General features: G+C 54.3%; 3 protein-coding genes across 10 annotated transcripts in view; all 3 read right to left on the bottom strand.

The window, feature by feature from the left end:
* The window catches only part of PBX4 (PBX homeobox 4), a 35210-nt gene extending 27338 nt beyond the window's left edge, over nt 1–7872 (bottom strand). Inside the window, exon 1 of one of the 2 annotated variants that reach the window (XM_047696200.1) lies at nt 7622–7872. In XM_047696200.1, the coding sequence (XP_047552156.1) occupies nt 7622–7773 (152 nt within the window). In that variant the 5' untranslated portion in view covers nt 7774–7872. Of the gene's footprint in view, nt 1–3650; nt 6203–7621 lie in introns of those variants that run through there. The other variant, XM_047696210.1, reaches the window with a different exon arrangement.
* Nucleotides 7873–10778: 2906 nt separating this feature from the next.
* On the bottom strand, nt 10779–15053 carry LPAR2 (lysophosphatidic acid receptor 2). 5 transcript variants are annotated; one of them, XM_047696264.1, is made up of 3 exons: nt 14505–15053; nt 12385–13126; nt 10779–11671 (listed from the first exon to the last, which is right to left on the bottom strand). In XM_047696264.1, exons 2-3 carry the CDS (start codon nt 13124–13126, stop codon nt 11358–11360), a joined length of 1056 nt encoding a protein of 351 aa, XP_047552220.1. In that variant the 5' UTR covers nt 14505–15053; the 3' UTR covers nt 10779–11357. The 5 variants fall into 5 exon arrangements, with proteins under 5 accessions (XP_047552220.1, XP_047552211.1, XP_047552192.1 ...); XM_047696255.1 differs by having other exon boundaries at nt 14516–15053; XM_047696236.1 differs by lacking the exon at nt 14505–15053 and adding an exon at nt 14150–14283 and having other exon boundaries at nt 12385–13260.
* Nucleotides 15054–15184: 131 nt separating this feature from the next.
* On the bottom strand, nt 15185–24750 carry GMIP (GEM interacting protein). Of its 3 annotated transcripts, none has more exons than XM_047696167.1 (21): nt 24593–24750; nt 23571–23655; nt 23023–23098; nt 22854–22911; nt 22420–22545; nt 22272–22336; nt 22049–22156; nt 21545–21625; nt 21265–21435; nt 21039–21176; nt 20489–20685; nt 20066–20172; nt 19903–19992; nt 19478–19555; nt 19248–19402; nt 18837–19025; nt 18603–18740; nt 18304–18500; nt 17577–17964; nt 16124–16187; nt 15185–15994 (listed from the first exon to the last, which is right to left on the bottom strand). In XM_047696167.1, exons 1-21 carry the CDS (start codon nt 24609–24611, stop codon nt 15618–15620), a joined length of 2907 nt encoding a protein of 968 aa, XP_047552123.1. In that variant the 5' UTR covers nt 24612–24750; the 3' UTR covers nt 15185–15617. The 3 variants fall into 3 exon arrangements, with proteins under 3 accessions (XP_047552123.1, XP_047552133.1, XP_047552143.1); XM_047696177.1 differs by lacking the exon at nt 24593–24750 and adding an exon at nt 24180–24541; XM_047696187.1 differs by lacking the exons at nt 23023–23098; nt 24593–24750.
* Between the last annotated feature and the right edge of the window lie 1719 nt (nt 24751–26469).

The raw sequence follows: 26469 nt of genomic DNA, 5'->3' as shown, positions 1-26469 counted from the left end.
GCTAATGGCTATTGAGCTTTCTTCTGATCCAGGGTCGATACCCTAGAAAGCTTTGAATACTTTGAAAAGTACTTATACAAGGAACAGAAAAACCTTTACGCTCACTTCTTGTCTCACAAGGAATTCAAGGCCATGTTCCACTGGACAGCAGCTAAGGCATGCGGTCACCCCATCTGAGTTCCCCTTTGAAGGCTGAGCCTCCACCCATGCCCAGTGGAGCCATGTTGCATGCCTTCACGCTCGGTGCCTTCCCTGCAGACCTGCCTGCCCCAGCCTAGAATGCAGTGCCTTTTTTTCCTGCTGCATAAAGCTTTGCATCCAGATATGTGATCATCTCTTTGGGGCATGCTCGTGTCCCCCTGTCTGACTTCAGCTAGATTTTAGGGTCTTATCATCCATACTCATCTTGCTGCCAGGTGGCCTCCCTTGATCTAATTCCTTATATGGCTAATTCCTCATCACACTTTCTCTGGCCCCACGCCCCCAGCACCATACTCTTCCAATGTCCAACATTCTTGAAACTGTGAGCCTTCAGGAATCCCTGCTATATCCCTGGGCCTGGCACAAAATGAAGTTTTACTGAGAAAATGAGATTAAATCCATGAGAATGAAATTAAAAAAAAAAAATCTTCTTTAGCTTTAGCCAACTGTCCAATCGGCCATAGCACCTACAATCATCTTCTAGCTCCTGTGAGCTGGAGGTGATGTCATATTCTAGTGAGCCCGTGGGAGCTCTGGGAAAATCAGGGAGGGCGGCATGTTAGCACCAGTGTTCTAGAGAAAACAGCCAAATCTCTATCCAACCACTTCCTATTTGTCTGACTTCAGGCAAGTTCTTACTCAGGCCTCGTTCTTTATCTAGAAACTCTGTGAGGAACCACCCACTTTCTACGGGTTACTGGGAAGTTTACCTGAAGGAAATCATTGTTTTCACTATCATCAACCACTGTGTTCTGACAGAGGCACTCTGTAACTGTCACTAAAATGAATGAGGGGTACTTGCTTATTTGTGAAACTTTCTAAAACACTCTGCATGTTACTTTACTTAAAGAAACCACTTCAAAAGGGGTTTTGCTGTGCCCCTAGATTTAGGATAGTTTTAGGAAATTTAAAATGAACAAAATTCAAGTCTTAGGAAAAGTACTCCAAAGACAGCAAGAATTTCCTTTGGCACTAGACCAAGCCTAGCTAAGCCAAACCTAAGAGCAAAGCTAAAACCTACAAGCAGGTTAAGAACAGAGTGCTGGGGGCGCCTGGGCGGCTCAGTGGGTTAAAGCCTCTGCCTTCCGCTCAGGTCATGATCTCAGGGTCCTGGGATCGAGCCCCGCATCGGGCTCTCTGCTTAGTAGGGAGCCTGCTTCCCTTCCTCTCTCTCTGCCTGCCTCTCTCCCTACTTGTGATCTCTGTCTGTCAAATAAATAAATAAAATCTTAAAAAAAAAACAAAAACAAAAAAACAGAGTGCTGGCACTAAGTTGACCGGGATCTAATGAACCTCCTTAAGGATGACGAAAAGAAAAATTTCAACTCTGAAATTCTACTTCCCAGGTTCGGACGAGTAGACCCTATCTTGCTAACACTATCTAGCTTTGGGAAATTCCAAACCATAAATTCCTTCTCTGACTCCCCACATGCTTTGAACAGGCATGCTGAAAGCCAAATGCTCACGGACAGAACTGGAATGCTAAATATGGGGACACAGACCTTGAGAAAAGGGGCACACCATTCAGTTGACAGTTTATGTCTTGCCACTTGCATAAATTCTAAGGTCAAAATTAAATCATCTCCTTTTAATAATTAGAATTTAGTCTATATTACAGGCAATGTCAATCTGTAGAAATACTGGAGGAATTAAGAAAGTCATGCAAATTTCTACTAGTAGAAAATACCTAACGTCGCATATGTAAAAATCCAATTAAAAAATAAATTCAGGGGCACCTGGGTGGCTCAGAGGCTTGGACCTCTGCCTTCGGCTTGGGTCATGATCTCGGGATCCTGGGATCAGGCCCCGTATCAGGCTCTCTGGTCAGCAGGGGGCCTGCTTCCCCCTCTCTCTCTGCCTGCCTCTCTGTCTACTTGTGATTTCTGTCTGTCAAATAAATAAATAAAATCTTTAAAAAAAAAAAAAAAAAAAAAAGAGGGCTCCTGGGTGGCTCAGTGGGTTAAGCCTCTGCCTTCAGCTCAGGTCATGATCTCAGGGTCCTGGTATCAAGGCCCGCCTTGGGCTCTCTGCTCAGAAGGGAGCCTGCTTCCCCCTCTCTCTCTTTCTGCCTGCCTCTATGCCTACTTGTGACCTCTCTCTGTCAAATAAATAAATAAAATCTTAAAAAAAAAAAAGAAAGAAAAATAAATAAATTCAGAGAAATCTTTTCTCCCTAAGAAAAGCTATGAAGGGCCTTAATTGTAGTACCTGTTATATTGCCTAAAAGCCAACTTCTAACATTATCTTTTTAGTTTCTTTTTTTTTTTTTTAAGATTTTTAAAATTTATTATTTTGACAGAGAGAGAAAGCACAAGCAGGGGGAGTGGCAGGCGAGGTAGGGGGAGAAGCAAGCTCCCTTGTAAGTGGCAAGCCCAATGTGGGGCTCGGTCCTGGGATTGTGACCTGAGACAAAGGCAGACACTTAACTGACCGAACCACCCAGGCACCCAGAAATTTTTTAGTTTCAAACGCACTATCCCATGTACCACATGACTTGCTCCTGAACAGATATGATAATGGCCATTCTCCATCATCCCTTTATTCACTATATATAAAGGGGTTTTTGTCCTAAAACCTACTCCCATTCCCCAGAAGTCATTTTCTATTGTACTCAAGTTCTACAAACACAAAGTTGGGCTATGATTTCATAGACTCTATAAAGGAAATACAGAAACAACCCTGAAACTTCCAAAACCTGATTTCCTTAGATTGAAAATGTAAACAGACTCTGAAACAACAGGGTCTGATGGCCCCAAGGCAAGATTTTCATTAAGAGAAAAAAAATCAACTATTTCCTGAATCTTATTTGCTCATTTCTAATTTTCTTTCTATATTAAGTAGGCAAAACAATGCTAATATGTGACCCTTGTGATTAATTTAAAATCTATTATGTCTACAAATGTAACTTAGATTCCAAAATAACTTTCATTTGTCAGATTAACCAACTACTAGGTAAACTAATTCATGAAAATTGAAATAAATGGGATGCTATTATCTCCACTCTTGAGAACCCAACCTCTCCAAGTGTGGTTTGGGATCGGCAGCATTGGTACCCTTGGGAGCCTGTTAGAAACATGGGCTCTTGGGCCCCATAGGGACCTGTTACATCAGAACTTGCATTGCAGTAAGGTTCCCAGGGAAATTTGCGGCATGTCCAGCCAGAGAGATGCTCTAAAGCACCAATGTCTGGTATTTTCTGCAATTATGGAATTGTTCTCTATCTGTGCTAATACAGTAGCCACTAGTCACATATGGCTACTCAACTTTTGAAATGTAGCTAGTGCAACTGAGTAACTGAGTATTTAATTTTAATTCACTTTAATTTAAAAAAAACATCCAGGGAGTGGCTACTACATTGAACAGTACAGCTCTCTAGTGGATCAGGATACCTGCAAGACTGGGCCACTACAGCCACATCTGCCAATCCAGCAACATGGAGCACAACTCACCTGTCGTTCCAATATGCAGAACGACTTGAAGAAAGACCAGTCCTCTTCAGCTGCTCTCCCAGAACATCAGGTATGGAGCATGGATCTCCAGATGATACTGTGATCATTCTGCTTCCTTTCTCAATCAGGTTTCCAAAATTTACCCCTCAGCTCTAGAGTTTTCATGCTGATTTCTTTGAAATCTTACTACTGGACAAAAAAAATGAGCCCCCAGCCTTTGATGAGAGGCAGCTTCCAGGCTGGGGGAGGGGGCACCTGAGGTCTGAGGATCCTCAAGGGTACAGTACATGACTGCACTGTTGCGGGTGGGGAGTGAGGGTGGGCCCAGAGCTTACAACAGATTTTTATGACCCAAACACTGGTTAAGAACCGTGGGAGGAGGGAAGAACTTTGGAGCCTGAGAGTCTTGACAGAGGGCCCTCAACCCTAGCCTAATAACCCTCATAAACCCCTCATGAAGGTAATCAAAGAAGCAAAAGAAACAAACTACATAGAAAATGTAAAATGTTGTAAAATTTATTCTAAAAAAACAAGGCCATGCAAAATAATTCAGACAACCCTTGGCAAATGAGAGAAAATTTTCTGCCTTACTCGTCTCATACAAGATATGAATGAGCACATCATCAGTTCGAAATCAGAAAACGCAGAGCTGTACCTCCTCCCAGAAGAGCTTAGGGTATAGCTGAAGGTCAGAAGATCATTCAAGAAGACTGGTGATCCTTTACATAGAAAGTCTCCAGCTGACTTGGGCTGAATCTAAACTAAGGTGGCGTATTCCAAAGTCCTTTACAAGTCCACTGCGTAGCCCAAAGGAAAAACAATATACAGTTCACTATTCTAAGACTAATTAGCTATGACAAAATAATGCACAAGCACTTGGAGGTGTCTTCCAAATCATGTAGAAAGGTGTTAAGTAAGAATTCTGGTTTAAGGAGAGTAGATGTGCTTTCCCTCTTTAAACACACTTATGGTGACAAAACAGTTTGAAAGGTCCCACATGCGAGATGAAAAATTCTTTCTTGCTAGACAGTTGAACTAAACTGACTGCAGGGGCTATGAAGGGTTCAGCAGGTGCACTGAGAGAGACGGCAGGGTCAGAAAGACTTGCAAAAGCCTCACGGAGTTGGTTGATCAGGACAGACACAATCTGCTTCCTCTCCCAGGCTGATAACCTACCAGGCTGCAGAGTTTACTATGAGGAAAGACCCACCCAAGCCATTTGCTCCCGAGTAGAGTTAAGTGATTCCCCTGAGGACTGAACACTGTTGGCTGGACTTGAGTGACTTTTAGGGCCTTGAGTTCAGACTGTTGTCTGGACTTGGATGACTGTTGGGGCTATATCCAAAGAAGTGGGGGAGATCTGAAGCATCTAAGTCTCAAAATAAAAGTCCCAGGGGTCTTTCTACTTCAGAAAGAAACCAGGGAACAGCTACTTAACAACCACATTGTCATGCATGTATAATGCCCCACTATTCAATTTCCTAGCCCAAAAGAAAAAAAAAAAAAGCTATCTTGAAGAATAGCAAGAAAGATGTGACTGACTGTACACCATTGTAAAGCCTATCTAAGGGAGCTGTGGATTGCTGTAAGAAAAAAAGTGCAGCCTTGGGGCTGTAATGGGGTGACAGATGCTGGAGGAACACCACACCTGAGCAGAGCTCACTCCTTAAGCAGCTCCCTACCTAGAAGAGAAGGAACTCAAGGAGCTCCACAAACCAAAGCTCCTCCACCCAAAGTGCTGCCTCTGTGGTTCCTGGGTGTGAAGAGCACATCCCCCACCCCCACCCCCAGCTCCTCCTAAACCTTATAGAATCTGCAGTGCCACAAATTTTACTATATGCTAGGTGCCAGGCATCATGCATGGTCCTGGGAATACAAAGGAAAATAGGACAAAGCCCCTGTTCTCAGACTAGTCTAGCAGACAGGGTATCACACAAGGGCACCCTCTCCTGGCCCATCTCTTTTTTTCTGCCAGTGCCAGGAATCCTCACTACTCAGCACACACCTGTTATGACAACTATTTATAAATTAGTCTCCCACACACTCCCACTTCTGTATGAGCCCTGAGAGGGCAGAGAACATCTTAGCCATCTTGGTTTCTCTGGCACCCAGCACAGTGCTCCAACAGGTAGAATGAACATAGTAAGGGAGCGGGGGATCACACTCTGAACTTTTCAGATAGAGGCTATGAAACTGCAGAGAGTGGACAATTCACAAGAAGCAAAGGAAAGTTTGAAGAACAAATGCATGCCAAATCCACTTTTTGTCTCCTCCTTCCTGTGGCTGCTGCTCACTTGGCTTTGGCATAACCCCGCCTCCCTAAAGGGCTCTAGTGGCTGTACTGTCCACACCACCAGACCCTGGTCCCATCCCCAAGGATCATCCTTCACCCCAAACAGGCCCCATGCAACAAGGCCCCATCCTCCAAAAGGACTTCGGTCCTTGCCTATTTTCTAATAATTTGAGCAGGCACCAAACACAATGGATTGCCTTGTAAAGCAGATTCTACCATTCCTGGCTGGCTGACAAGTGGTGGGTGGAGGTAGGTAGGTAGGACAGGTCATCTTTCTTTTTTTAAGATTTTTTTAAAAATTTATTTATTTGAGGGGCACCTGGGTGGCTCAGTGGATTAGGCCGCTGCCTTCGGCTCAGGTCATGATCTCAGGGTCCTGGGATCGGGCCCCGCATCGGGCTCTCTGCTTGTCAGGGAGCCTGCTTCCCCCTCTCTCTCTGCCTGACTCTCTGCCTACTTGTGATGTCTCTGTCAAATAAATAAATAAAATCTTTTTTAAAAATTTATTTATTTGATACAGAGAGAGAGAGAGAGAGCACAAGTGGGGGAACAGCAGGCAGAGAAAGAGGAAGAAGCAAGATGAATTCCCGCTGAGAAAGGACCCTAATGTGAGGCTCGATCCCAGGACCCTGGGATCGTGACCTGAGGCTACCACAAATACTTAACCAACTGAGCCACCCAGGCGCCCCAGGCCAGGTCATCTTAAAACTACTGTGATTCTTCCCACCGCAATTGAAATAAAATCCAAACTCCTTCCTGAGACTTGTGGGTTCTGCACAGTCCTGGTTCCAACCTGTCTGCAAACTGAACTCAGGACTTTATATCTCTGGCTCTGCTTTCTTCCAGGTCTTTCCCACCTCTGGGACTCTGAAAGTGCGGTGTTCTCTACATCTGACTTCCCACAGCATGCTATGCCTTTTCTTAGAGATTTTCTCACAATGTATTCTCAGTTTTTGCTACTTGCTTTCTCTCCCTCTATGAGCTTGAGAGCAGGGACTATGTCGGCACCCAGCTGGGTGTCCCCCGCACAGTAAGTGTCTAAAAAATATTTGCTGAGTTAACAAAAAGGCGGCCCTCCATCCCTCCATCCAGCTCCCCCACCAACCTTTTTTCCTGATGGTTCCCGCACCAAGTCACCCCCATCTCCTCATTCCTGAGTCCCATTGCCCACAACTCTCTCCGTTATCTGCTCTCAGAACTCTCCACCTCAGAAGTCCCACTAATGCATCCATTTACCTGTCCACCCTTCACTTACTCCCATCTCTCAGCCGTTACCCGCAACCCCGCCCCCGCTCTCCTCTTACCCCTTACATTCCATAAACCACGAAACTGCCTTTCACCATAGACCTCCCCACCCACAAACCCCTTAAGCCCATTCCTCTCGCCCCAGGACGGGCCCTTACAACCCATCACCCGCCGCTTAGCCCCATAAACCCTTCAATCCGTCGCGTTTTAACCTCCTAAGTCCCCTAGGCTTTAGAACCCCGCCTTCAGTCCTCCCAGTGCCCCCATATCTCCCCTCCCCGCTCCCCGCCCAGAGATGCTCCCCGCCTCTCACCCCTCACCCTCCTCACCCCTCGGGCTCCCTCCCAGCCGACTTGGCCCTGGCCCCTGGGCCCGCCCCCTTCTCTGCCGCGACTTTGGGTGGCCCCCCGCCCCCGTCGAGCCCGCGCAGCACCTGGCCTGCGCCTCCTCCAGGCTCTGGTCGGTGATGGCCATAATCTGCTGCAGGACCTCGCCTGTGTCGGGGCCCGGAGGGGGCCCGGGCGGCGGGCGGCGCGGGGCCGGCGGAGGCGGCGCGGGGCGCTGTGGGCGCGGCGGGGAGTCCATGGGCGGCGGGGCCGGGGAGGCGCTGTGGAAGATCCGCCTGGCCTGGAGCGCTCACAAGGGCGCCGCAGCCAACCACCGCCACCCGCGGGCTGCGCGCGCGCGCCCCGAGCCCCACCCCTCGCCGCCGCCTCCAGCCAACCACCGCCAGCCAGGAGGCCGAGTTCCGCCCACGGACACGCCCCACCGTCTCCGCCAGCCAACTGCTGCCGCCTGGGCCGCCGCGCCCCGCCCACGGACACGCCCCTAACGGCCCCTTTCAACGGCCCAGGACTCGGTGGCGAGTTGCCGAGGCAACAGCTCTTCGCACCTTCAACCACCTTTTTCCACTCGCATACCTCCGCCTCCCTCACCTGCTCTGAGCAAGGATTCCTGCTTAGAGAATCCTTCTTAAGGCTCCTCACGTCTCCTCAGAGCCACCGCACCTCCTCAGAGAGGTCCCGCATGTCCTGAGAGACTCTCAAGCCTCCTCAGAGAACCGCCCCCATCTCCTCAGCGCCCTCGACTTTTCACCATAGCACCCACTTCTCCTGAGCCCCCATGCCTCCTTAGAGCCTTCACTCCTCACAGGTCCCCATTCTTCCTCAATGACCCCATATCTCAGATCCCCCCACCTCCTCAGGAACCCACACATCTCTTCCAAATCCCCACTTCTCAAGTACCCCACTTTTCCCTTAAGCCACCCTTTCCTTCTCAGAAATCCCTGATTCTCAGATCCCCACCAACACCCACCATTCATCTCCAGAAACCCTGAGTCCCAAACCCCTCCTCAGTCCCCTAATGGTCCCCTCAGCTTAAGCCCCATCAGATGTATCTCTAGGTCTCCCAGCCTAATGGTTCTTCCTCCTTGGAGTTTTCCACGAGGGGTGTAGAAGTGTGAGGTGATGGTGGCTGAGTGATTTTCTCAGCTGCACAAATCAATTCTCCTTTCAAAATGACCTTGGGTTTATTCATTCTCTCCATCTACTGCAATCAGGTCCTAGAATACCCACTACTGAAGGATGCTTCCTGAGGGTCTCCTCTGAGGCATACCCCCAGTAAGAGTGAATCTCCACAGGTCTTTGTTCCTAGCCATTAGAACTATGGCATCTGACAAGGATCGTCATGTGAGAGAAAGGGAACGGACTGGACATGAATCACTTCAAAGTCATTGGGACTTGCTGGAGCCTCTTTGCTCTGAGGGCAGATTCCAGATGCAGCCTCATAAAGGCTCCTCAGCCTCTCTGGGACCACTTCAGGGCAGAGCCCATCTTCCCATTGCTGATGGAGAGGAAACTCAAAACATCTGGTGTGATTGGATTGGAGGACTCCAAAAAAGGCAGCAGGGAATGGAAATGAGTGATGTGGGTCAAAAGCTCCCTGATTAAGGAAACCGAACACTGGGCCCCACTAAGAGGAAGTACTAGAACTTGTGGGGCCCATAGAGAGCTGTTGCCCTGGGCAAAAGTTCAGCCCTGCACAGGAAACCTAAAAGTTGTGAGTAATTTTGGTGTGCTTCAGAGAACAGTGGTGGGGGCACAGGGCTGAAATCTTTAGGGACCAAAGCTTAAAGGGAGGAGAGATCTACAAGAGAGGGAAAAAACAATGGGACAAGATGGCAAAGGAGACCAGAGGAGTGTGGGTTAGAACCTGGGGGAAGCTGATGTAAAAGCAAATGAAACAGAGCTGACTTTGGGAGGCCTTCAAGGGCCCCACCCTATAGGAAATGGCTTTGGCACCCAAATTTGTCTGTCCAATAGGCCTGGAGCTCCACAGAGGCAAGGACTGCATCTTTCATGGTCCTGCGCCCAGACCCATGGTGGACAGGGCTCACTTGGGTCACCATCTCTGGAGATTCTGGCCTCAGGTCCTAGAAGCCTTGCTGCCGATCTTGGACCTTGAAGTACCCAGCAACCCAGTTTATTCTTGCCTACACAGAGCTGTCTTAGGGCAGGGGGAGTTTTCCCCAAGGGAAACCTAGCCCCATATAATGTTGAAGGACTTAAGATGTTTTTGATTCTTCCACAACATGTGCTTTAGTGGTTGAAGAATCTGGCCCCTAATGGGAGGCCTGGGTCCACATTCTAGCCCTTATGTAGCATATGAACCTTAAGTAGAGCTTAAGCTACTGTCTCCTCCCTGGTGAAGTGGAAGCAGAGAATCCAGATTCTGGTCTACACTGTACCTGCAGGGTGGATCTCTGAGCATCTGAGAGGGGGCTCCTCATGGCATGTCTGAAGCCTTGGGGGGCTGCGAGGTGAGGTAAGGAAAATCAGACTAGGGTGGTAACCAAATCTGGACATTGTGGGGATCGAAAACTCTTTCCCCAGGGGGGTCTCTAGTCCCTTGATTCATCTCTGTGACCTTTGGAAGCTGTGTAACCACAGGCCAGGTGGCAACCTCTCTGAGCCGTAGTTCTCATGTGAAAATAAGTGTGCCTCTGCACAAGATGCAAGTAACGATTAAATAATGTACCTACAGTGCTTATCAGTGTGCCAGGCACATCCGAGGAGCTTGAGAAATGGCAGCTCTCAAATCCTACTTCCTGCTCCACAGGCTCCACTTCCTTTGGCCTGTAGGTATGGATGAATCTAGGTGTAGGGGTGGACCTACACCTAGTTATTAATGGCTGACAATTAATAACCTGGACCCAGGTGAGAGGGCAGGCAGGAGAAAGACGGCTCACACAGGTCAGAGACCATTGTGGGCTCCAGAGGACAGAGACAGATAGGGGTGGTGAGTTAGAGGCAGGGGAACACACAGAATGGATGCAAGACCTCCAAAAGGAGAGATGGAGAGGCTTAGTCAGATCAAGCCACTTTTGATCTCAAGGTTGTGAGGTCGAGTCCCATGTTGTGTATAGGATTTAAAGGGAAAGAGAGAGAGAAAAACAGCTGTGCAGTGATCAAAGAGGAAAGAGAACAGGGCTGAAAAGATCCTAGCCTAGCCTGAGCTGAGCTGGACAATTCTGGGACACAGGGACAGATGGACTATCTGACTTGATGACAGAAAATGCTCTGGAGACCTCAGTGGAAAGAAAGGATTTACTCCTTGTATCATGCTCTCCCCACAGACCCCCCTCAATTCTAATTGGGACAGGCAAGACCCCAGAAGCTCCAAGAGGCCACAATCTTTTCCTAGCTCATGCTCAGCACCCCTCAGTCCATGCCCCTAAAGAATCAGCTTCGGGCAGATGGTGCATCCCTGGGCGAGCCTCATTACCCTGTCGCACTGGGCAAAGTGGCCTGAGACAGCCCTCCTCTCCCCGGTCTAACACCCACACCGCCACAGACAAGGAAGTGGTCCATAGGGTTTACCAGGGATGGGCAGTAAAACCAGAAAATGTCAGTTAAAAAACCCCATGGCATGAGATGATTGAAGAGCAGATTCCTGAACCCCCTCTGACTGTCTCCTGGGCATTCCAAGATGACCCCACGCCCCGAGGCCCTACGGCAGGCAGAGCCATGAGCCCAGGGAAGGCTGGCAGGGGAGCTGTGCCACGCAGACTGAGGGTCTGTCCTGCAGCTCAGGTCGAGCCCAGTGCATTTACAAGCAGACGGGGGGCTCTAATAGGGCATTTGCCTCAGCGCACTGAAGTCCCAGGCTGGCTACAGGGTGGAGTCCATCAGGGGATGGCCATTCTCTGGAAGCATGATGCGTGTGCTGGCCCCTGTTCGGGTGGAGGGAGCATAGCGGGCAGACTCGTGGGGCGACCGGCGAAGGCACAGACAGCAGAGGAGGCGGCGGAAGGTACGACGCATCTCAGCGTCTCGGCATGAGTACACCACAGCGTTGACCAGTGAGTTGGCCTCTGCCAAGAGTAGGAAATACTTCTCCACGGCCAGAACGTTGCAGGACTTGCAGCCCAGACCATCCAGGAGCAGCACCACCTGGCCTGGTGTCCAGCAGACCACGAATGCTCCTGCAGGATGGGGCCCAAGGTGAGTGGGGCTGGTTCTGGGGGCCCAGCACCCCCAGCTCTGAGCTCAGGGCCGGAGTGTCAGGCCCAAACTTGCAGGGCCTGACACCCTTGTCTGATGTGTCTGCCAGAAAGGGATACCTTTCCTAACAGGTACACTAGACAGGGCGCTGGACCCTTCTACATGGAGATTTGTTCCATGGGGGAAAGGAGGTCACTGTGGGACAGGTCAGTTACTTGGGGGGGAAGAGGGGCTCATAGGGAAGACTCACTCCTTGTTCTTGGTGGGGTAGGGAGTGTATCCACATGGGATATACCTTGCTGCCTCCCCGACTCAGACCCCTCTCCAGCCGGACTGACCTCATCACTCCCGGCTAAGAACTCTGGAGGGCTTCCCACAGAACTCAAAACAAAATCTGACTCTTGCCTGTGCCCTTTGAGGCGGTGCTGACCTTCTCTCCTGCTTCTCTCCAGCCACACGGGCCTCCTCTCCTCTTTGGAGGCACTGGCCCGGTCCTGCAGGGCTCTCACCTTCTGTTCCCTCTGCCTGGAACTCTTCCCTTCCCCAGCATTCAGGTCTCTGCTCAGATGTCACCTCCTTGGAGAACATTCCCCACCCAAATGATCCCCTCCCGTGTCTCGTGGGAGTTGGGGTGGGGAGGGGGAGGGCAGCAGGGTTCTGGCAACCCTGGGCCAGCAGAAGGGCCCTCACTCACCCAGGATAATGACAACGGTCTTGACTAGGCTGAGTGTGGTCTCTCGGTAGCGGGGGTGGCAGCTGACGTGCTCTGCCATACGCTGCACCCTCCGCCTCACGTAGAAGAAAATGCGGGTATAGACAGCCACCATGAGCAGGAAGACAAGCAGGCTGGACAGTGCCCAGACAGCCAGGTAGGAGCGGCTGAGCAGAGGGGCCATGCGTGAGCAGCGGTCCAGGGCGCAGAGGCAGTGCCATGAGTGGGCGGGCAGCAGCCCCAGGCCCAGCGCGGCCACCCACACCCCCACGATGAGCAGGACAACACGGCCGCGGGGCAGGCGGCTGTGCAGCTGCACGGCCATCACGCTGCGGTGCCGCTCCACCGCGATGGCTAGCAGTGTGGCCACCGAGGCAGTTAGGCTTGTGTCCAGCAGGCCCTGCCGCACGAACCAGCCCTCCAGCGAGAGCCTGGCGGTTCGAGGGCCCGTGTGAAACATGAGGAAGAGGTAGGCCACGCCTGCAAAGAGGTCAGCTGCAGCCAGGTTGCCGAGCAGGTAGTAAATGGGCTGGTGGAAGCGGCGATTGGAGGCAATAGCTGCGATCACCAGCAAGTTAGTCAGGAGCACCAGCACGCTGACGGTCAGCCCCAGGGCCACCACAACCACATCTTTGGGCCGCCAGTGGGAGCTGAGCTCCTTGCCACTGTTGTTGTAGAAAAAGCCGATGGTCTCATTGTAGTAGCACCGGCCCATGGTGGCCATCTGGGGGCACAGAGGGAGAGGTCAATGCAGGTGGCATTTGTTGGAAGGGCACAGGAAGGAGCAGCAGCCAGAGGGGAGGGTCAGAACAGGAAGGGCAAGGGTCTCAAACTCAGATGCCTCAGGGTAAAGCGGTGCTGGTGAATGATGTGGGAAACAAAGGCAGAAGAAAAATTATTAAATTTCCTTATTATCAATAGCCCACTGACAAGTTTTCGAAACAAGCAGAGTGACATTCTTCTAGGGACTCAACTGCCTTGATGTTAATACTTTGCTAAGGGCAAAAGGCAATCCTAGCTCAATCACCCCCCCACACACATCCTGTAAGTCTGCTTTAACATATAAAAATTCCTTTGGAAATTTCCTTTATCTCTCAACTCCCCAAGATACATGGTGGCAATCATCTTCCAAGCATATGGCCCACCAGTAGACATTGGAAGGGTCCCATGACTCAGGTTTTACTAGATGGTAATAAATGACCTTTTCTCAACAAGAGCTAGCCCTCTCAAGGCCCTGGGAACCTTGCTTCCAGAATTCCTTAGAGACTTAGGCTATCCCTAACCCCCTCCCAACTTGAGAGTATATAATGGGCCACTTATCCTCAAGACCCCAGTGCAGCTCTTTCTGCCCATGGGTCCTGTCCCAGGCTTTAATAAAACCACCTTTTGTACCAAAGATGTCTCAAGAATTCCTTCTTGGCCATCCTTCTTTCCTACATCAGGGACCAGATCCACCAGAGCGGACAGCGATGCAGCCCCAGAAGTTGGGCAGCGGGTTTGGGCGCGAGAGCTCCCGAAGCGGGCGGGGCATCTGGGCATTACGAGTGGGACAGAGGACCCTGGCGGCCTCCCAGACAAAGGGGGCGGTCAGGGAGGCGGTGGCCCGCCGGGCCTCCAGGCGCCCCTAGGCTGGCTGGAGGAGGAGCTGGGGCAGAGGGGAGGAGGGGGCGGTGCCCAGGCCCCATAGGCACGTGCCGCTCCCTCCCCGGGACCCGTGCCCACCCACCACCGTCAGTACCCGCCTCACCTGGGCCGCCTGTCACGCCGCAGACCGGACGGCCTCCCAGAGGGTCGGGGTAGGCCCCAGACCCATAGCCTGGAGTCCACCGCAGGAACCGAGGAGCGTCCGGGTGCGCTGGGCGCCGGCCGCAGAGAGAGCACAGGAGGCGGGGTCCCGCCCCTGCCCCTGCCTGGGCGCGGCGCCCCGCCCCCGTCACCTAGGGGAGCCCCGCCCCGTCTCCGCCACCTGGGGGAACCCAGCCCCTGCAGCCGCGGTAAGGACAAGGTCTCCCGGAACCGCAGCCCCCCCCTCATTTCCTCCCGGCCTCTCGGTCGCCCCGCTCCACTTCCGGCGCGGGACCCCCGCCCCCGTCCTCGCCCACCTCACACGCACGCAGTTTCGAGCCTTCCGGGGGCTGAGTCACTCACTGCACCAGAATTCCCGCGGTGACCTCGGACAGCCTGGGCGAAGCTCCGGGTGGTCTCAGGGTCCGCGCCCCCGCCCGGCCCCACCCCGCCCGCTCCCTGGCATCCAATCCGTCGCCGAGTTCCAAGCCACGCCCTGATCCGACTGGGCTCCCACCCGGGACCCCCGCCCCGCCTCCGCCTCTCCAGCACTGAGATGCCCCGCGCTGCGGCCTGCGGTGCCCCTCGGACCTCTCCTGCCCCAGCTGACCCTCGAGCCGCACTTAAGTTTCTCGAAATCCCGCCCCCGCGCCCTCCGCCCCCGGCCCTGGTCCCGCAGCCCCCTGCCCGGCCCCGGCTTGTGCCGGCCCTGGGCTCCCACGGCCCAGAGCACACAGCTCCATTGTCCCGGTTATCTGCACTTTGTTATATTTGTTTGATTATGCGGGCCGGGATCGGGGACGTGGAGCTCCGGGAGGGCCGGGCGGGTGTGACTCAGCCTGGTGTCCTGGCCCAGCCAGTACTACCTGTAGGTGCTCAAGGATGTTTGGGAATGAAAGGGGGCCTTGGTTCCTCTGGTAGGTTAAACGGGGTCAAAGGATGCGGCCCTCACCTATCTCTCCCATCAGCCTCGCCTGGCAAAGAAAGACACTCAAGGATAAGGGACCCAGTTTATTCCCAGGTCATCAGACCCCGGGTACCACCAGGACGTCGAGTCCGGGCTGCCCACACCTTCCAAAAGCTGGTCACCCGAGGTCAGCTAAGGAAGTAGGCAGAAGTGGGGGACTGGCCACATCCAAAGTAGCAAAAGGCAGCCCTGTTCAGGATTCAGACACTACGGTGGACACCAAGGATCCCAGGACTCGTATTGACCCTGAGTACTGACCCCGACTCACCTCTGAACCTGAGTGGCCCTAATGGGCAGTGACCTTTGTCTAGTCGGGGGAATCCTGGTATATTGTCCCAACAAGGATTTTAGTCTCCCAGGCCATGTAGTCTTTCCTTACAGGAACTCTCCAGATTCCACCCCCACCCCCGCAACACTGAACACCCTCTCAGTCCTTTACTCCTCAGTCAGAATGCTGGGATGGTCAGAGATGGTCCTCGACTTCCTCAGGTTGGGGGTCTGGACAACAGGTGGCCTTGGGCACAGCTTCATTGTGTAGCTTGGACAGGAGCCGGGCTGTCTCCTGGGTGATCTCAAAATGCTTGGGCAGTGGGGTGCGGCGCAGAGGGCTGCCCTCAGGCGAGGAGGAGGTGACAGGACCAGGTCCCCGCCTCCGCAAACTCCCTCGGGTCACTGATGCAACAGGGGTCTCTTCGCTCAATTTGGAAGCTACCTGGGCCAAGCTGGACAGCTGGTGGGTGACAGGCCGCACGCCGCCCCGGGGATATTTCACTGGCTGACGGCTGAAGTGACCACGAGATTGTGTCCCCAGCAGTGAGTCCTCTGGACCTTGGCTGGACACTGCAGGATGGCATGGTCATTGCTAAGGACCCCTAAGTCCTCTGGATATCTCCTGGGAGTCATCTCTCAGCCAAGCCACCCCAGGCAAGAACACCCCTACAACTCCTGGGCTGCCCCCCAACTACTTACCTTCCCCTCCCTCCTCTCTGGTGTCCTCAACCATGTCTCTCTGGTCACTTTGTGGAGTTGGAATCTGTAGGAACAAACCCAAGACCAAAACCCCAACAATAAAATCCCAGTTTTTTGAGATTCTTGGAAAGCTGAGGGTTTGTTCCTGGATATGTAAAAGGTCTTTGGCAGTTTTGGTATCTGGGGTGACGATGCCCTTTATAGTAATCCTGCTTATCCCCTTATGAAGAGCAGTATTACTAATCTCAGCTATGGGCTCCACGTGGAAAGGAACACCCTCGCTCAGCAGCCAGCCAGCCCAGGGAGTGACTTAGCCATGTCCGCATGAGTAGCAGGTCACCAACCTGTCTCCGCCCTACTCTGCTCAGCAACTCTGCACACCTGCTTTTCAATGTATCTGTATATCCTTCATTTGATCCTTTAGCTAAATGCTAACAGCAGCTGGAGTTCTTTCTACATGTCCTGAGCACTTTTTGAGCCATTCCATGGCTCTGAGACCCAGCGCTCACTGACAACCCCTTTGCCAGCTCTGGGCCACCATGCAGGGGAGGTGCAGGCTCTCTGGAATGTTGTGTGTAGCAGGATCTGAGGGACAGGGAAGCCACCAGTAGGAGTCTCATCTGTAAATGGTTTTCACTAACAGTATCTACCTCTCAGGGCTGTGGTAATGATAATAGGAGGCCTATAAAATGCCCATACATAGTAGGTGCATGGTGCATGGCATTCCACAGACACCTCTTTGGCCTCACTTTCTACCACCTTCTCTTCACTAATTCATTACAGCTTGGGGCTGCACCTTAAACACAACAGGCATGCTCTCACCTCAGGGCCTTTGCACTGACTATTCCCTTTGGAAATCCCCTTCCCCAGATCTCCACCTGGCTCAATCCTCCCCCACATCTTTCCAGTCTTTGCTCAAATCTACCTTTTCCAGGAGACCTGGCCACAGCATCCTATTTACTGCTACACACTGCTCTCCACTTCTCCTTGGTGCCCCTCCATGTCTCTTACCTTGCACTACCCTTTCTTTTCTTCTCCATAGTACTTGTCACCTTGTAATGTCCTATGAACTGACATTATACCATATTTCTTATTTGTTGGTTTCTTTCCCAGTAGAATGCAGTCACCAAAAGGATGGGGTCTCTGAATAATTTACTCACTGCTGTATTTGTAATGCCTGCTTCAACAGTGCTTGATACATAGAATATGTTCAAGAAATATTCTGTTGCAGGAATAAATGATCACCTATGTTAGTAACTCTGCAGAACTGTACCTGTCATTCCTTCATTATTACTTCCATTGTTATCACCCACCACTCCATTCCTCACTTTTAGGGAGAGAGGGAATGAAAGAGAAAAGTTTAAAGGCAAAGTGATGGAAGGAAGATGGGAGAGAGAGAAGATTAAATGGAAAGAAGGCCCTCCCCATGTCTATGGGCCCAGTGGGTTCCTACCTCAGGAGGTGTGGCCTCAGGATGCTTCTCCAAGGTACCGTGGGGCTCAGGGTCTGGGTCGGGGTCTGATGCTAGGACTGGGGGCAGGGGATCTGGAGCAAGGTCAGAGGGTGGTGGCTGGGGGTTGTTTAGGAGAGGTCCGGGGGCTGGACTGGGGTCTTGGGGCAGGGGCTCAGTGGCCATGGGGAGGTCGTCCATCCCAAAGATTTGCTCGTAGTATACAATGAGGAACTCAATGAGCTGGGCCTGGTGCCCAGAGTCTAGTAGGCAGGTGACAGGGCCGGCACCAGCTGTCCCGGGACCATCCGGTGGCCGCAGCAGTGTTGGGCCAAACACAATGCCCAGGTTGTTGGCAGACATCTTGTTTTCCTCAAACTGTGCAGCCACCCTGGGGATGGTATGAGGAAAAAGATCAGAGCACAGAATATGTGGTCATTGGCTGTCAGAGAGGAGCCGTAGGCCAGGCTCATGGCAACCCGCCCCAGTCATGGCTAAGTGTCCCAGTCATTGTTTGAGACCAGCAGCTACCTGCCTGGCAGTGGAGTTTGGGGTCGGCACCCAAAGTCTAGAGTCACGTATTAAAATTCAGAGCTCAGAAAACACATGCAAAGATCAGAAGTCAGCATCAGGGATCAGTCCCAGAGGTCAGTAGTTATGTCCACGGACGGGGTCACAGATCCGTGCCTTGGGTCAGAAGTCACATTTCAAGGTCGGGGACAGTGCACACCTGAACAGATGGGCCACCAGGTGCCGCAGGGTGCTGTAGTTAGAGTCAGGCAGCTGCACCAAGAGGGTCTTCAGCGAGCGGATAACCTCAGGGCTGGGGCTGGGGGTCCCAGGGTCGTGCCCGGGGTCTGCATGCAGGGTCTTAGCCAGAGAGATGAAGGCATCGTAGAGGTGGAAGGGGACCACGGGGTCAGTGAGCTGGGGGTGGAATGGTGGGAGGGACATGGGTGTGGGTGGGCTGCAGAGGGTCCTCAGCCTGAGCCCGCCCAGCCCCTCCCCCCCGAGCCGCTGAGTACCCACCTCCTGGAGGAATCTCTTGAGAACACTCGAGACATCATGAGGCGAGTTTCCTGACATGTCCACCAATGCTCGACCATTCTCAAAAGCCTGGCACAGCCGCTCCACGCGGACCCGGGACCCGCTGACCCGGTAAATGCCCTGTAGGGCAGGGGTAGGAGACAAACATCTGGCTTACCAACTGGCCGTCAGGAGTGCCGGGTCACTACTGGGGGTGGTCAAGAATCAGGGCAGCACCTGCACACCCAGGGCACGCTGTTCTATCTCGGCTGTGCACTTGGTGATCACAAAGGGCACCTCCTCCGGGAAGTCCCTGGGTAGCTGCAGGAAGTCAACCCCAAAGAGGGGGGTCCGGGCTGGGAGCCGCCTATGTCCACAGAGGATCAGCAGAGTCTCCAGGCAGCGCTTGTGGCAGGTCAGAAAGCACTGAAGGGAATGTCACAGGGTTGGGAGGTCAGCAGGGATCAGCAGGGGCAGGGAGGTCATAGGGATCCTCTGGGGAGTGGGGGAGACTCATAGGACATCCTTATATCAGGGCATGTCCTAATGGCAGAAGGGGCATAGGGATTTCAGGTCAGGGAAGTGCCTGGGGTCAGGGAGGTCCACTGGGGTCAGAAGAGGTCATTGGTTGATGGGCCCAGGCCATACCTCCTCGCACTCGGTCCCGCTGACCATGAAGGCGTCACACTCGCGGCACTTGGCTGGGCCCCGGAGCCGCCGCAGCCGGTGGGTCTGGGCCGCATTGGACAGCGTCCACTTCCTGAAGGGGCTTCCTAGGCCGTTCTCCAGCCCATCTACCAGGTCTGCGGGGACACAGGGTCAGGGGTGTCTGGTCCACCACCCACCCCTCACCACACCCGATTTGCTTCCAGCCTTACCAGGGTCTCGCTCTTCAAAGTCATCTGAGGACTCGGTGCCTATGGATGAGACCTTCACCAACCGCCTTGTGCCAGAGCCTAGAGTCAGAGGGTCACAGAGGTCGGGGGTCACAGGGGTCATGGGGAAGCTCCAGGGCTAAGGAGATATTCCTGGTTTTTAGGCTTTCCAGAACCACCCACAGATGCCCTTGGGGAAAGGGTCAGAGGTCAGGAGGAAAGTCAGGTCAGTGACTGGGGGTTGGAGAACAGGTCAGCAATCTGGGGGGTGGTTCAGAAGCTGGCTCAAGAGAATGGATCAGAGGGTGAGGAAAATAGGTCAGGGATGCAGGTAAGTCAAAGGTCAAGTGAAAGGTTAGAGGTGGAAAGTCAGAGTCTGGTCGGGGACTGGGGACTGGAGGAGGGTTAGGGCCAGCTCCTAGCCCCACCTGGGCTGGAAGTGGGAGAGTCCAGGGACCGGGACTCGCTGCCACCACCCACACTGTCCGCATCGCCACCCGGAGTCCGGCCTGGAGTTCCTAGGAGGGAATAGGTCAATTAGGATGGACCCCTGCTCCGGCACCACTCGTGCCTCCCTCTCACTGTGCTCACCCTGCCAGCCTGTGCCTGCATCCTCCCAGGGGCCTGCCTCCGAGGCACTTTCATCCAGCCGTGGTGGTGGGGGGCAGGAGAGCTTCTTTCTTGTGTCCAGAGGAGAGCTGAAAGGAGAGGTTTGAGGGCTCTGGTGACCAGGAAACTGCCCTGGGATGACAACACCTGTGCATTGCGTCAAGGAGGACCCAACTCGAAGCACTTGTGTCTGGAAGCCTTGACACCAGTGAGCACCCAGTTCAGTGACCCTAAAGTTCAGCCTCTCCCAGAACTGGAATACCCACCCCCAAAAGCGCTTTGGCAACCAAATCCAAGAACTGAGGCTTTGAGTTTTCTGACCCCCAAGTACTCAACCTGTGGTGCCAACAGCCTGCAACTGTCTCTGGGGCTCATTCCTGACCCTGTTCCCCGAGGGAGGCCCACCTGTGCGCAGCGGGCACGAACTCCTGGAAGGAGAAAGCCGGCGGAGGGGGTGGCGGGGCCTCGGGCTGTAGCACCCTCACGAACTCCTGGTAGCGCTGGCCGGGCTCGAAGGGCTCGCAGCACTCGGCCAGGGCAGAGAAGGCGCGGGGTCCCCGCTCTGCCTGCGCCCCTCGGAGCCTGAACAGTCCCAGGGTCACCTGCAGCGGGGCGGGGCGGGGGAGGGGGGGAGCCGGGCAGGGGAGGGGAGGACCAACAGCAGTCAGAGGGGCGGAGCCTGACCTTTAGAGTCGCCATTGCGGCCAGGGTTTGGGGGCGGGGCGAGCAATGAGTAGCAGCTGGGGGATCCTGGTCAGAGCCTGACCTGGAGGAGGGGGAAGAGGGAGACAGGACCCCATACGGGTGACGCCGAGGCTGACGTGTGGTCAGGGACTGAGGGTGGAAACTGGCCGCCTAGGGAGAAGGAGTCCTAGGCCCTGGGGATGGGTTAGGGCAGAGGGCCTTCAACTGGGGCCAAAGGAGAATGTGGGGTGGCAGTGGGAAAGGGTCTCACCCGCCTCAGCACTTCGTCCCCCTGCAGCACCAGCTTGCGCACGTGCGACACGATCCGCTGTTTGGCGGCCTCTAGGTCTTGCTGCCGCGCGTTGGCCTCGCGGATGCACATCTGGTACAGCGCCATGGCCTCCTGCACCTGGGAAGACCAGGCCAGGGCACATGTGGGACAGAGTGTGGGGCGGGGTGAGCTGCAGCTCTGGCGGGGTATGGGGCTAGGTCCCCACCTTGGCCTGGGCCTCCTCTCGAGATCGCCGCCGCCGCTCCTGCTGTTTGCTGGGCCCTGGGGAGGCCTGGGGTGCCGGGTCCTCGGGAGACGCCTGGGAGCGAACCCACAGGTCCTCGCTGCGCTGTACATACTGGAGCTGGGCCCTCCGCAGCGCCTGCACTGCATCATTCTGGGGCCGTGGGGGGTGGGGGCAGGGACAGAAGGGAACCCATCAGCACCTCTTCCTCTACTCTGTCAGCCCAGCAGGTGTGCACCCACCCACCCTGCCAAGGCCTCACCATCCGCTTCTGCTCTTTCGTCCACTGCTCCTTAAACTCTTTCCGCCACTTCTCAATCTCAGTTCGTTTCGCCGCCAGGGGCTGGCAAGGAGGATAGATGTGGGGGGGGGGCTGCCTCAGGGCCATGCCGGGTCTTTCTGCTCCCCTCTGCCACGTGCCTTTCATCCTCTGGACCCTCTCAGGGGTCTGCACTCTCCCCCACCCTCCAGCTCTCCACCTCATCCTTTCTAAAGCCTGGACCCAGAGATCCCAAAGCTCTCTTCCTGGGAACACTCAACGCTTTGCCCCATCCCCCCTCACCAACACCCCCAAACCCTGCAAAGGAACAAAAGCAGTTTTGCAATTGCACAGGAAGCCTGGTTTGAATCTCTGCTGGGTAACCTTGGGCAAGTTCCTCAGCATCCCTGGGCCTCAGCTTCCTCATCAGCAAAATGGCACTGATGCTAAGTGCCTTCCCCCTGGGGAGGTATGAATGGGATAGTTAGGGCAGCAGGGCCCCCTCACCTGGTAGTAATCTCTTTTCTGCTGGGCCACTGTTTCCATGGCCAGGGCTCCCAGGCTGAGGTCGTGTTCCAGAAACAGGGTGTAGATGTACTGCAGTGGCATGTGGTTCTGAGGGAGTGGGGGTGGGGGGAGGGTTGGCATTGGAGGATGCTGAGGATCTAGGGGGTCAGGGCTGGGGTTCTGGAGGGCTCAGACCCCGGGGCAGGGGTCTGGTCATGGCTACCTGCTGGTGGATTGACACCTTGCCAGCCTCGGCGATCTTCATGATGCTTTTGGCAAACTCCAGCTCTGGTGGGGAGACAGCAGGGGTCTGAGTTGGGCAGGATGTGGGCACTGCCTGGGGCCTGGGGGCGGGCAGAAGCGGCCCTCACCAAGGCTGGCTCTCTTCTCTGTCCAGGCCAGCAGCTCCTTGGCATAGCGGCTCCAGGTCTTGGCATACTCCAGAGCTGCATCCACGCCACCCGTGGTCCGAATGAGCCGCAAGTCCAGCTCCTCCCCTGGGGCAGGAGGTTGGACTTCTGACCTCTGAACCCTGACCTGTGGCAGCTTTCCCTGAGCCCCAAGACTGGCCAGACCAGTGACCCCTATTCTACACCCTATGGCTCCCCAAAACAGCCCTTTATGATCTTGTCCAGTTGCAATTTTATACCTTTTCTCCACCGAGCCTTGGGCTCCCTGAGGGCAGGGGCTCAGCTCTGTTGTTTATACTGCCGTGTCTCTGGTGTGTGGAACAGGCAGGGGCTGATGACTAGCTGAAGGAAGGACTCCTTTCTGCCCCCACTTCCCCAACCTCAAAGTCCCCTACCTGTAAGGGGTGCCGGACCCTCCGTGGAGGGGCGACTCCAAAGGCTGGTTTCACTGGTCTGAGGGGGAGGGAGACAGCATTCAGGAGCAAGCGGGGGAGGGGCTTCAACCCCCTAGAGCCCCTCCCCTGGAGACCCCCTCCTCCCTGCCTCCTTGGTCCCACCCTTCACCTCATTGGCTGTGGGGGTCTTGTCAGACTCTGGGTCTCCTGAGAGCACGGGGTCTCCAGGCAGCATCTCAAGGGTCCTGGGAGGTAAGGGCGTCAGGATGCCACCCTCCACCCGGTGGGAATTGCTTAGGGGTTGTTGGGGGGGCCCCAGAGCAGTGTGAGTGATGGTCCTGGATTTCACCTCTGGGACATCTCTTGTATCTGGGAGGTCTGAGTGGTTCTGGGGGGGGGGATTAAATGAGTTTGTTTTCTTTCCTTTTTTTTTCTAAATGGGACTTGAGTTTGAAAGGTCCCAGGTGAATCTGGGGTCCACAGAGTGGGATTATAAGGATCTCAAATGTTTTAAGTGGTCACAAGGATATATGGGGGTCCTAGAACCATTTTGGGAATTTCCAGTGGATTTGGGGGTTGAATTTTGGGATTTTCCAGGTGTTTTGGAAGGACCCATCTTAGACTTCTCTGGTTGTTAGGTAAGTGGATCCAGATGTTATAGGTTCCTACTGCACCTAAATGGTTAGGGATTTGGGGCTGGCCCAGGCTCAGACTCACACGTTCCCCAGGGAGATCTCGAGGTTATCCAGGCTCCGGAAGATGTCACTGTACCTCTTCCTGCTCTCTGGAGCCGGGGGTAGCCCTGGGGGAGGGGAGTGTCATACATGGGCCAATCAAAGCCTCCCTCCACCCACGAGGCCCCGACACCATGGCTCTTAGCCAGCTGTTTGGAGGTTGGGAAGAGAGAGACAGAGAGTGTTCTGGACCTGTAGAGAGTCCGGGATGGGGGCTGATGTCAGAGTCAGAACTGAGGCAGTGTTGCCTGAGGTGAAGCCAACTCAGGGCAGGCAGATGGACTCAGGCACAACCCAGCACTGGGACAGCTGCTCGGAGGAACAGAGACACCCACACACACATGGGCCCAGAAGCAAAGAGACAAAACAGATGCCCCAGATGCAGCCACACTGTCCCTGGGGAGAGAGCCAGCTTGACAATGGAACCACATGGACCTCAGGCCAGACAGATGGAAATACACGTGGGAGAGATCGGCACAGAGCCTGTGGCACAAACGCATATGGGCAGACTGAAACCAGAGGAACATAAAGACCGAATGACACTAGACATGCACAGCAGAGACACAAAGACAGCCGGAAATACAAGTCAGACCTTGCCACACTTCTGCCACAGCCCCCCTTCTGTGGGCTCCAGATCAGCAATGCCCCCTCCCCTGATTATGGAGGAGCCGGGTGGAGATTCTGCCGCGTCGGCCTCTCCATCAGCGGTCGTGACACCCTGCCCCCATCACAAATATCAGAAGCAGAAGCGGCCACTTCCCCTTCCTGGGCCCCCTCCCCCAGGCATCCGGGGTGAAGACTCCAAAGGGGGAGGGGGTCAGGGAATGATGTTCTGGGCCCCTCTCGGCTTGGGGGGTCCCCACAGTGGAGGATGCTGGCGTCCCTCCCATTTGGGACTCCTTTCCCCGTTCTCTGGACGGAAAGGGCAGGCGAGACCACTCAATTTAGGAAGTGGGGTACGGTTGGGGGAGGTCCCTCTCGCATCCCATATCCCGGACCGCCTACCCGGCTCTGCTGCGTCCATGGCCCGGCCCGAGGATCTCTCGGCGGGGTCCGGGAGTGGGGCGGGATCTCGCGCCAGCGGGGCTCTGCCCCGATTTCCTGCCGCGGCCGCCGCCGCCGCCACCGCCACCCGGGTTCCGCGTAGCCCCGCCCAGTGGAGCGACGCCCCGCGACCGAACACGCCCCTGCTCAGCAGAGGCACCGCCCCCAGCTACACCTCCGCCGATTGGCCACGCCCCAGAGGCCCGGAAGCGCGTACCGCGCGCCCTGCACAGACATGGGAGATGCTGTGGGGCCAGAGATTCCAGTGTGATCATCCCAGACCTGGACCCCCCATGGCTCCATCCCCGCCAAATCTTTGCGCGGCTCCAAAGCCCCAGCACACTCATGTCCGGGGCGCCTATCCCTGTATCTTCTATCCTCCCCGACGTAGCGACTTCCCTGCCCAAGGGCTTCTTGCATCCTGAACCCATATTGGCTCCACTGGGTCCATGATGCCCCCTGGTGGAGAGGCCTGGTGGCAGGCCTTATTCCAGTGGGATCTTAAGTTCCCCCAGTGCTCTAGGGCAACCCCAGTGACTTTGGAAACTGGATCAGACTCTTGAAGCCCCTCATTACAGTACAGCCAGAAGTGCCCCTAGCACCTCTCTCAGGAACGGGGGTCACAGATCTCCACCCTGAGCACCCCAAGAATCATTCCCAGCAAACAAATCCCAAGTTCAGAGTTCTTGCCTCCCAGTTGGCTCAAATTGTCTCAGGGATTGCAAGTGATCACAATAGTCCCTCTGCCTGGTGGGTTCCAGCACCCTTACATTTCCAAAAACCTTGGTCTGTGCTCACGGCCCATGTGATGCTCACAGTCATTCACTGATGGTCCCTGCCCTTTTCCTGCTTTGGAACCCAGGGCTTTCCATGGGATATGGGTTACAGTCCTCCTGATAGGGAAGCTGGACAGGGACAGACTGCTGAGGATGACCAAGGAGTGAAGATGGGAAAGGGTGGTGAGCCCCTCAGGGTGAGGGGGTGAGGGTGGTGAGGTAGAGTTTGTCTTCAAGCCCAGGCCTGGATACCAGGCCTCATATTCTCACACGCAGCTTGTCCAAGTCATAAAAATGCATCCATACCCCTAGCGGAACTCCTAGTTTGATATAAAGACAGATTTACTGAGTACCCGGTTAATCACTCGGTTAAGCATCCGCCTTCGGTTCAAGTCATGATCCCGGTGTCCTAGGATCGAGGCCCACTTCAGGCTCTCTCCTTCTCCCACCCAACTCCTACCCCTACCCATTATCTCTCTTTAAATAAATAAGTAAGTAAATAAATAGAAACAGGTTTATAACTTGACTTTCTAAAGTTCTTAGCTGTTGAGAAGGCAGGACATCTCCCACAGCCATGACTCTGCTTTCATGCTGCCTACTTCACAATTCTTGAGTTGCAATGAGTGCGTGCCCTCTGAAAGGAAGGATGGTGTCGGTACAAGGGCGGAGCTGGGCTGCAAAGCTGGGCAGACAGATGATGAATGGCGCCCTTGGGGCAAGCGTGACCAGAGGTAGTAGCATCTGCAACAATTTGAACTTAACTTCCTCACATCTAACACACGTGAGAGGAAGGAGTGCTGCTATTTCACATATTACTGAAGAGAAGAAAATGCCACTGATCCTAAAACTTTCCACCAGTGCCTAAGAGAAGAGAAGATGAAGCTGAAACACCACAGACGTAGGGAGGCGCTTGTCAAATTAGGAAATATCACAACCCTCTGGGGTTGGAGCTCAGCCCATCTAAGCACTGAATATCCGGACGGCAGGGGTTGTTGTCAATGACCTCGTGGCTCCCAGGGAGGGGGCCAGGACCGCAACCTCTCCAGTAGTGCAGACACAGGT

The sequence above is a fragment of the Lutra lutra genome, chromosome 1, assembly GCF_902655055.1.
Source record: "Lutra lutra chromosome 1, mLutLut1.2, whole genome shotgun sequence".
Lineage (NCBI taxonomy): Eukaryota > Metazoa > Chordata > Mammalia > Carnivora > Mustelidae > Lutra > Lutra lutra.
This window is presented reverse-complemented; position numbering and strand designations above follow the sequence as displayed.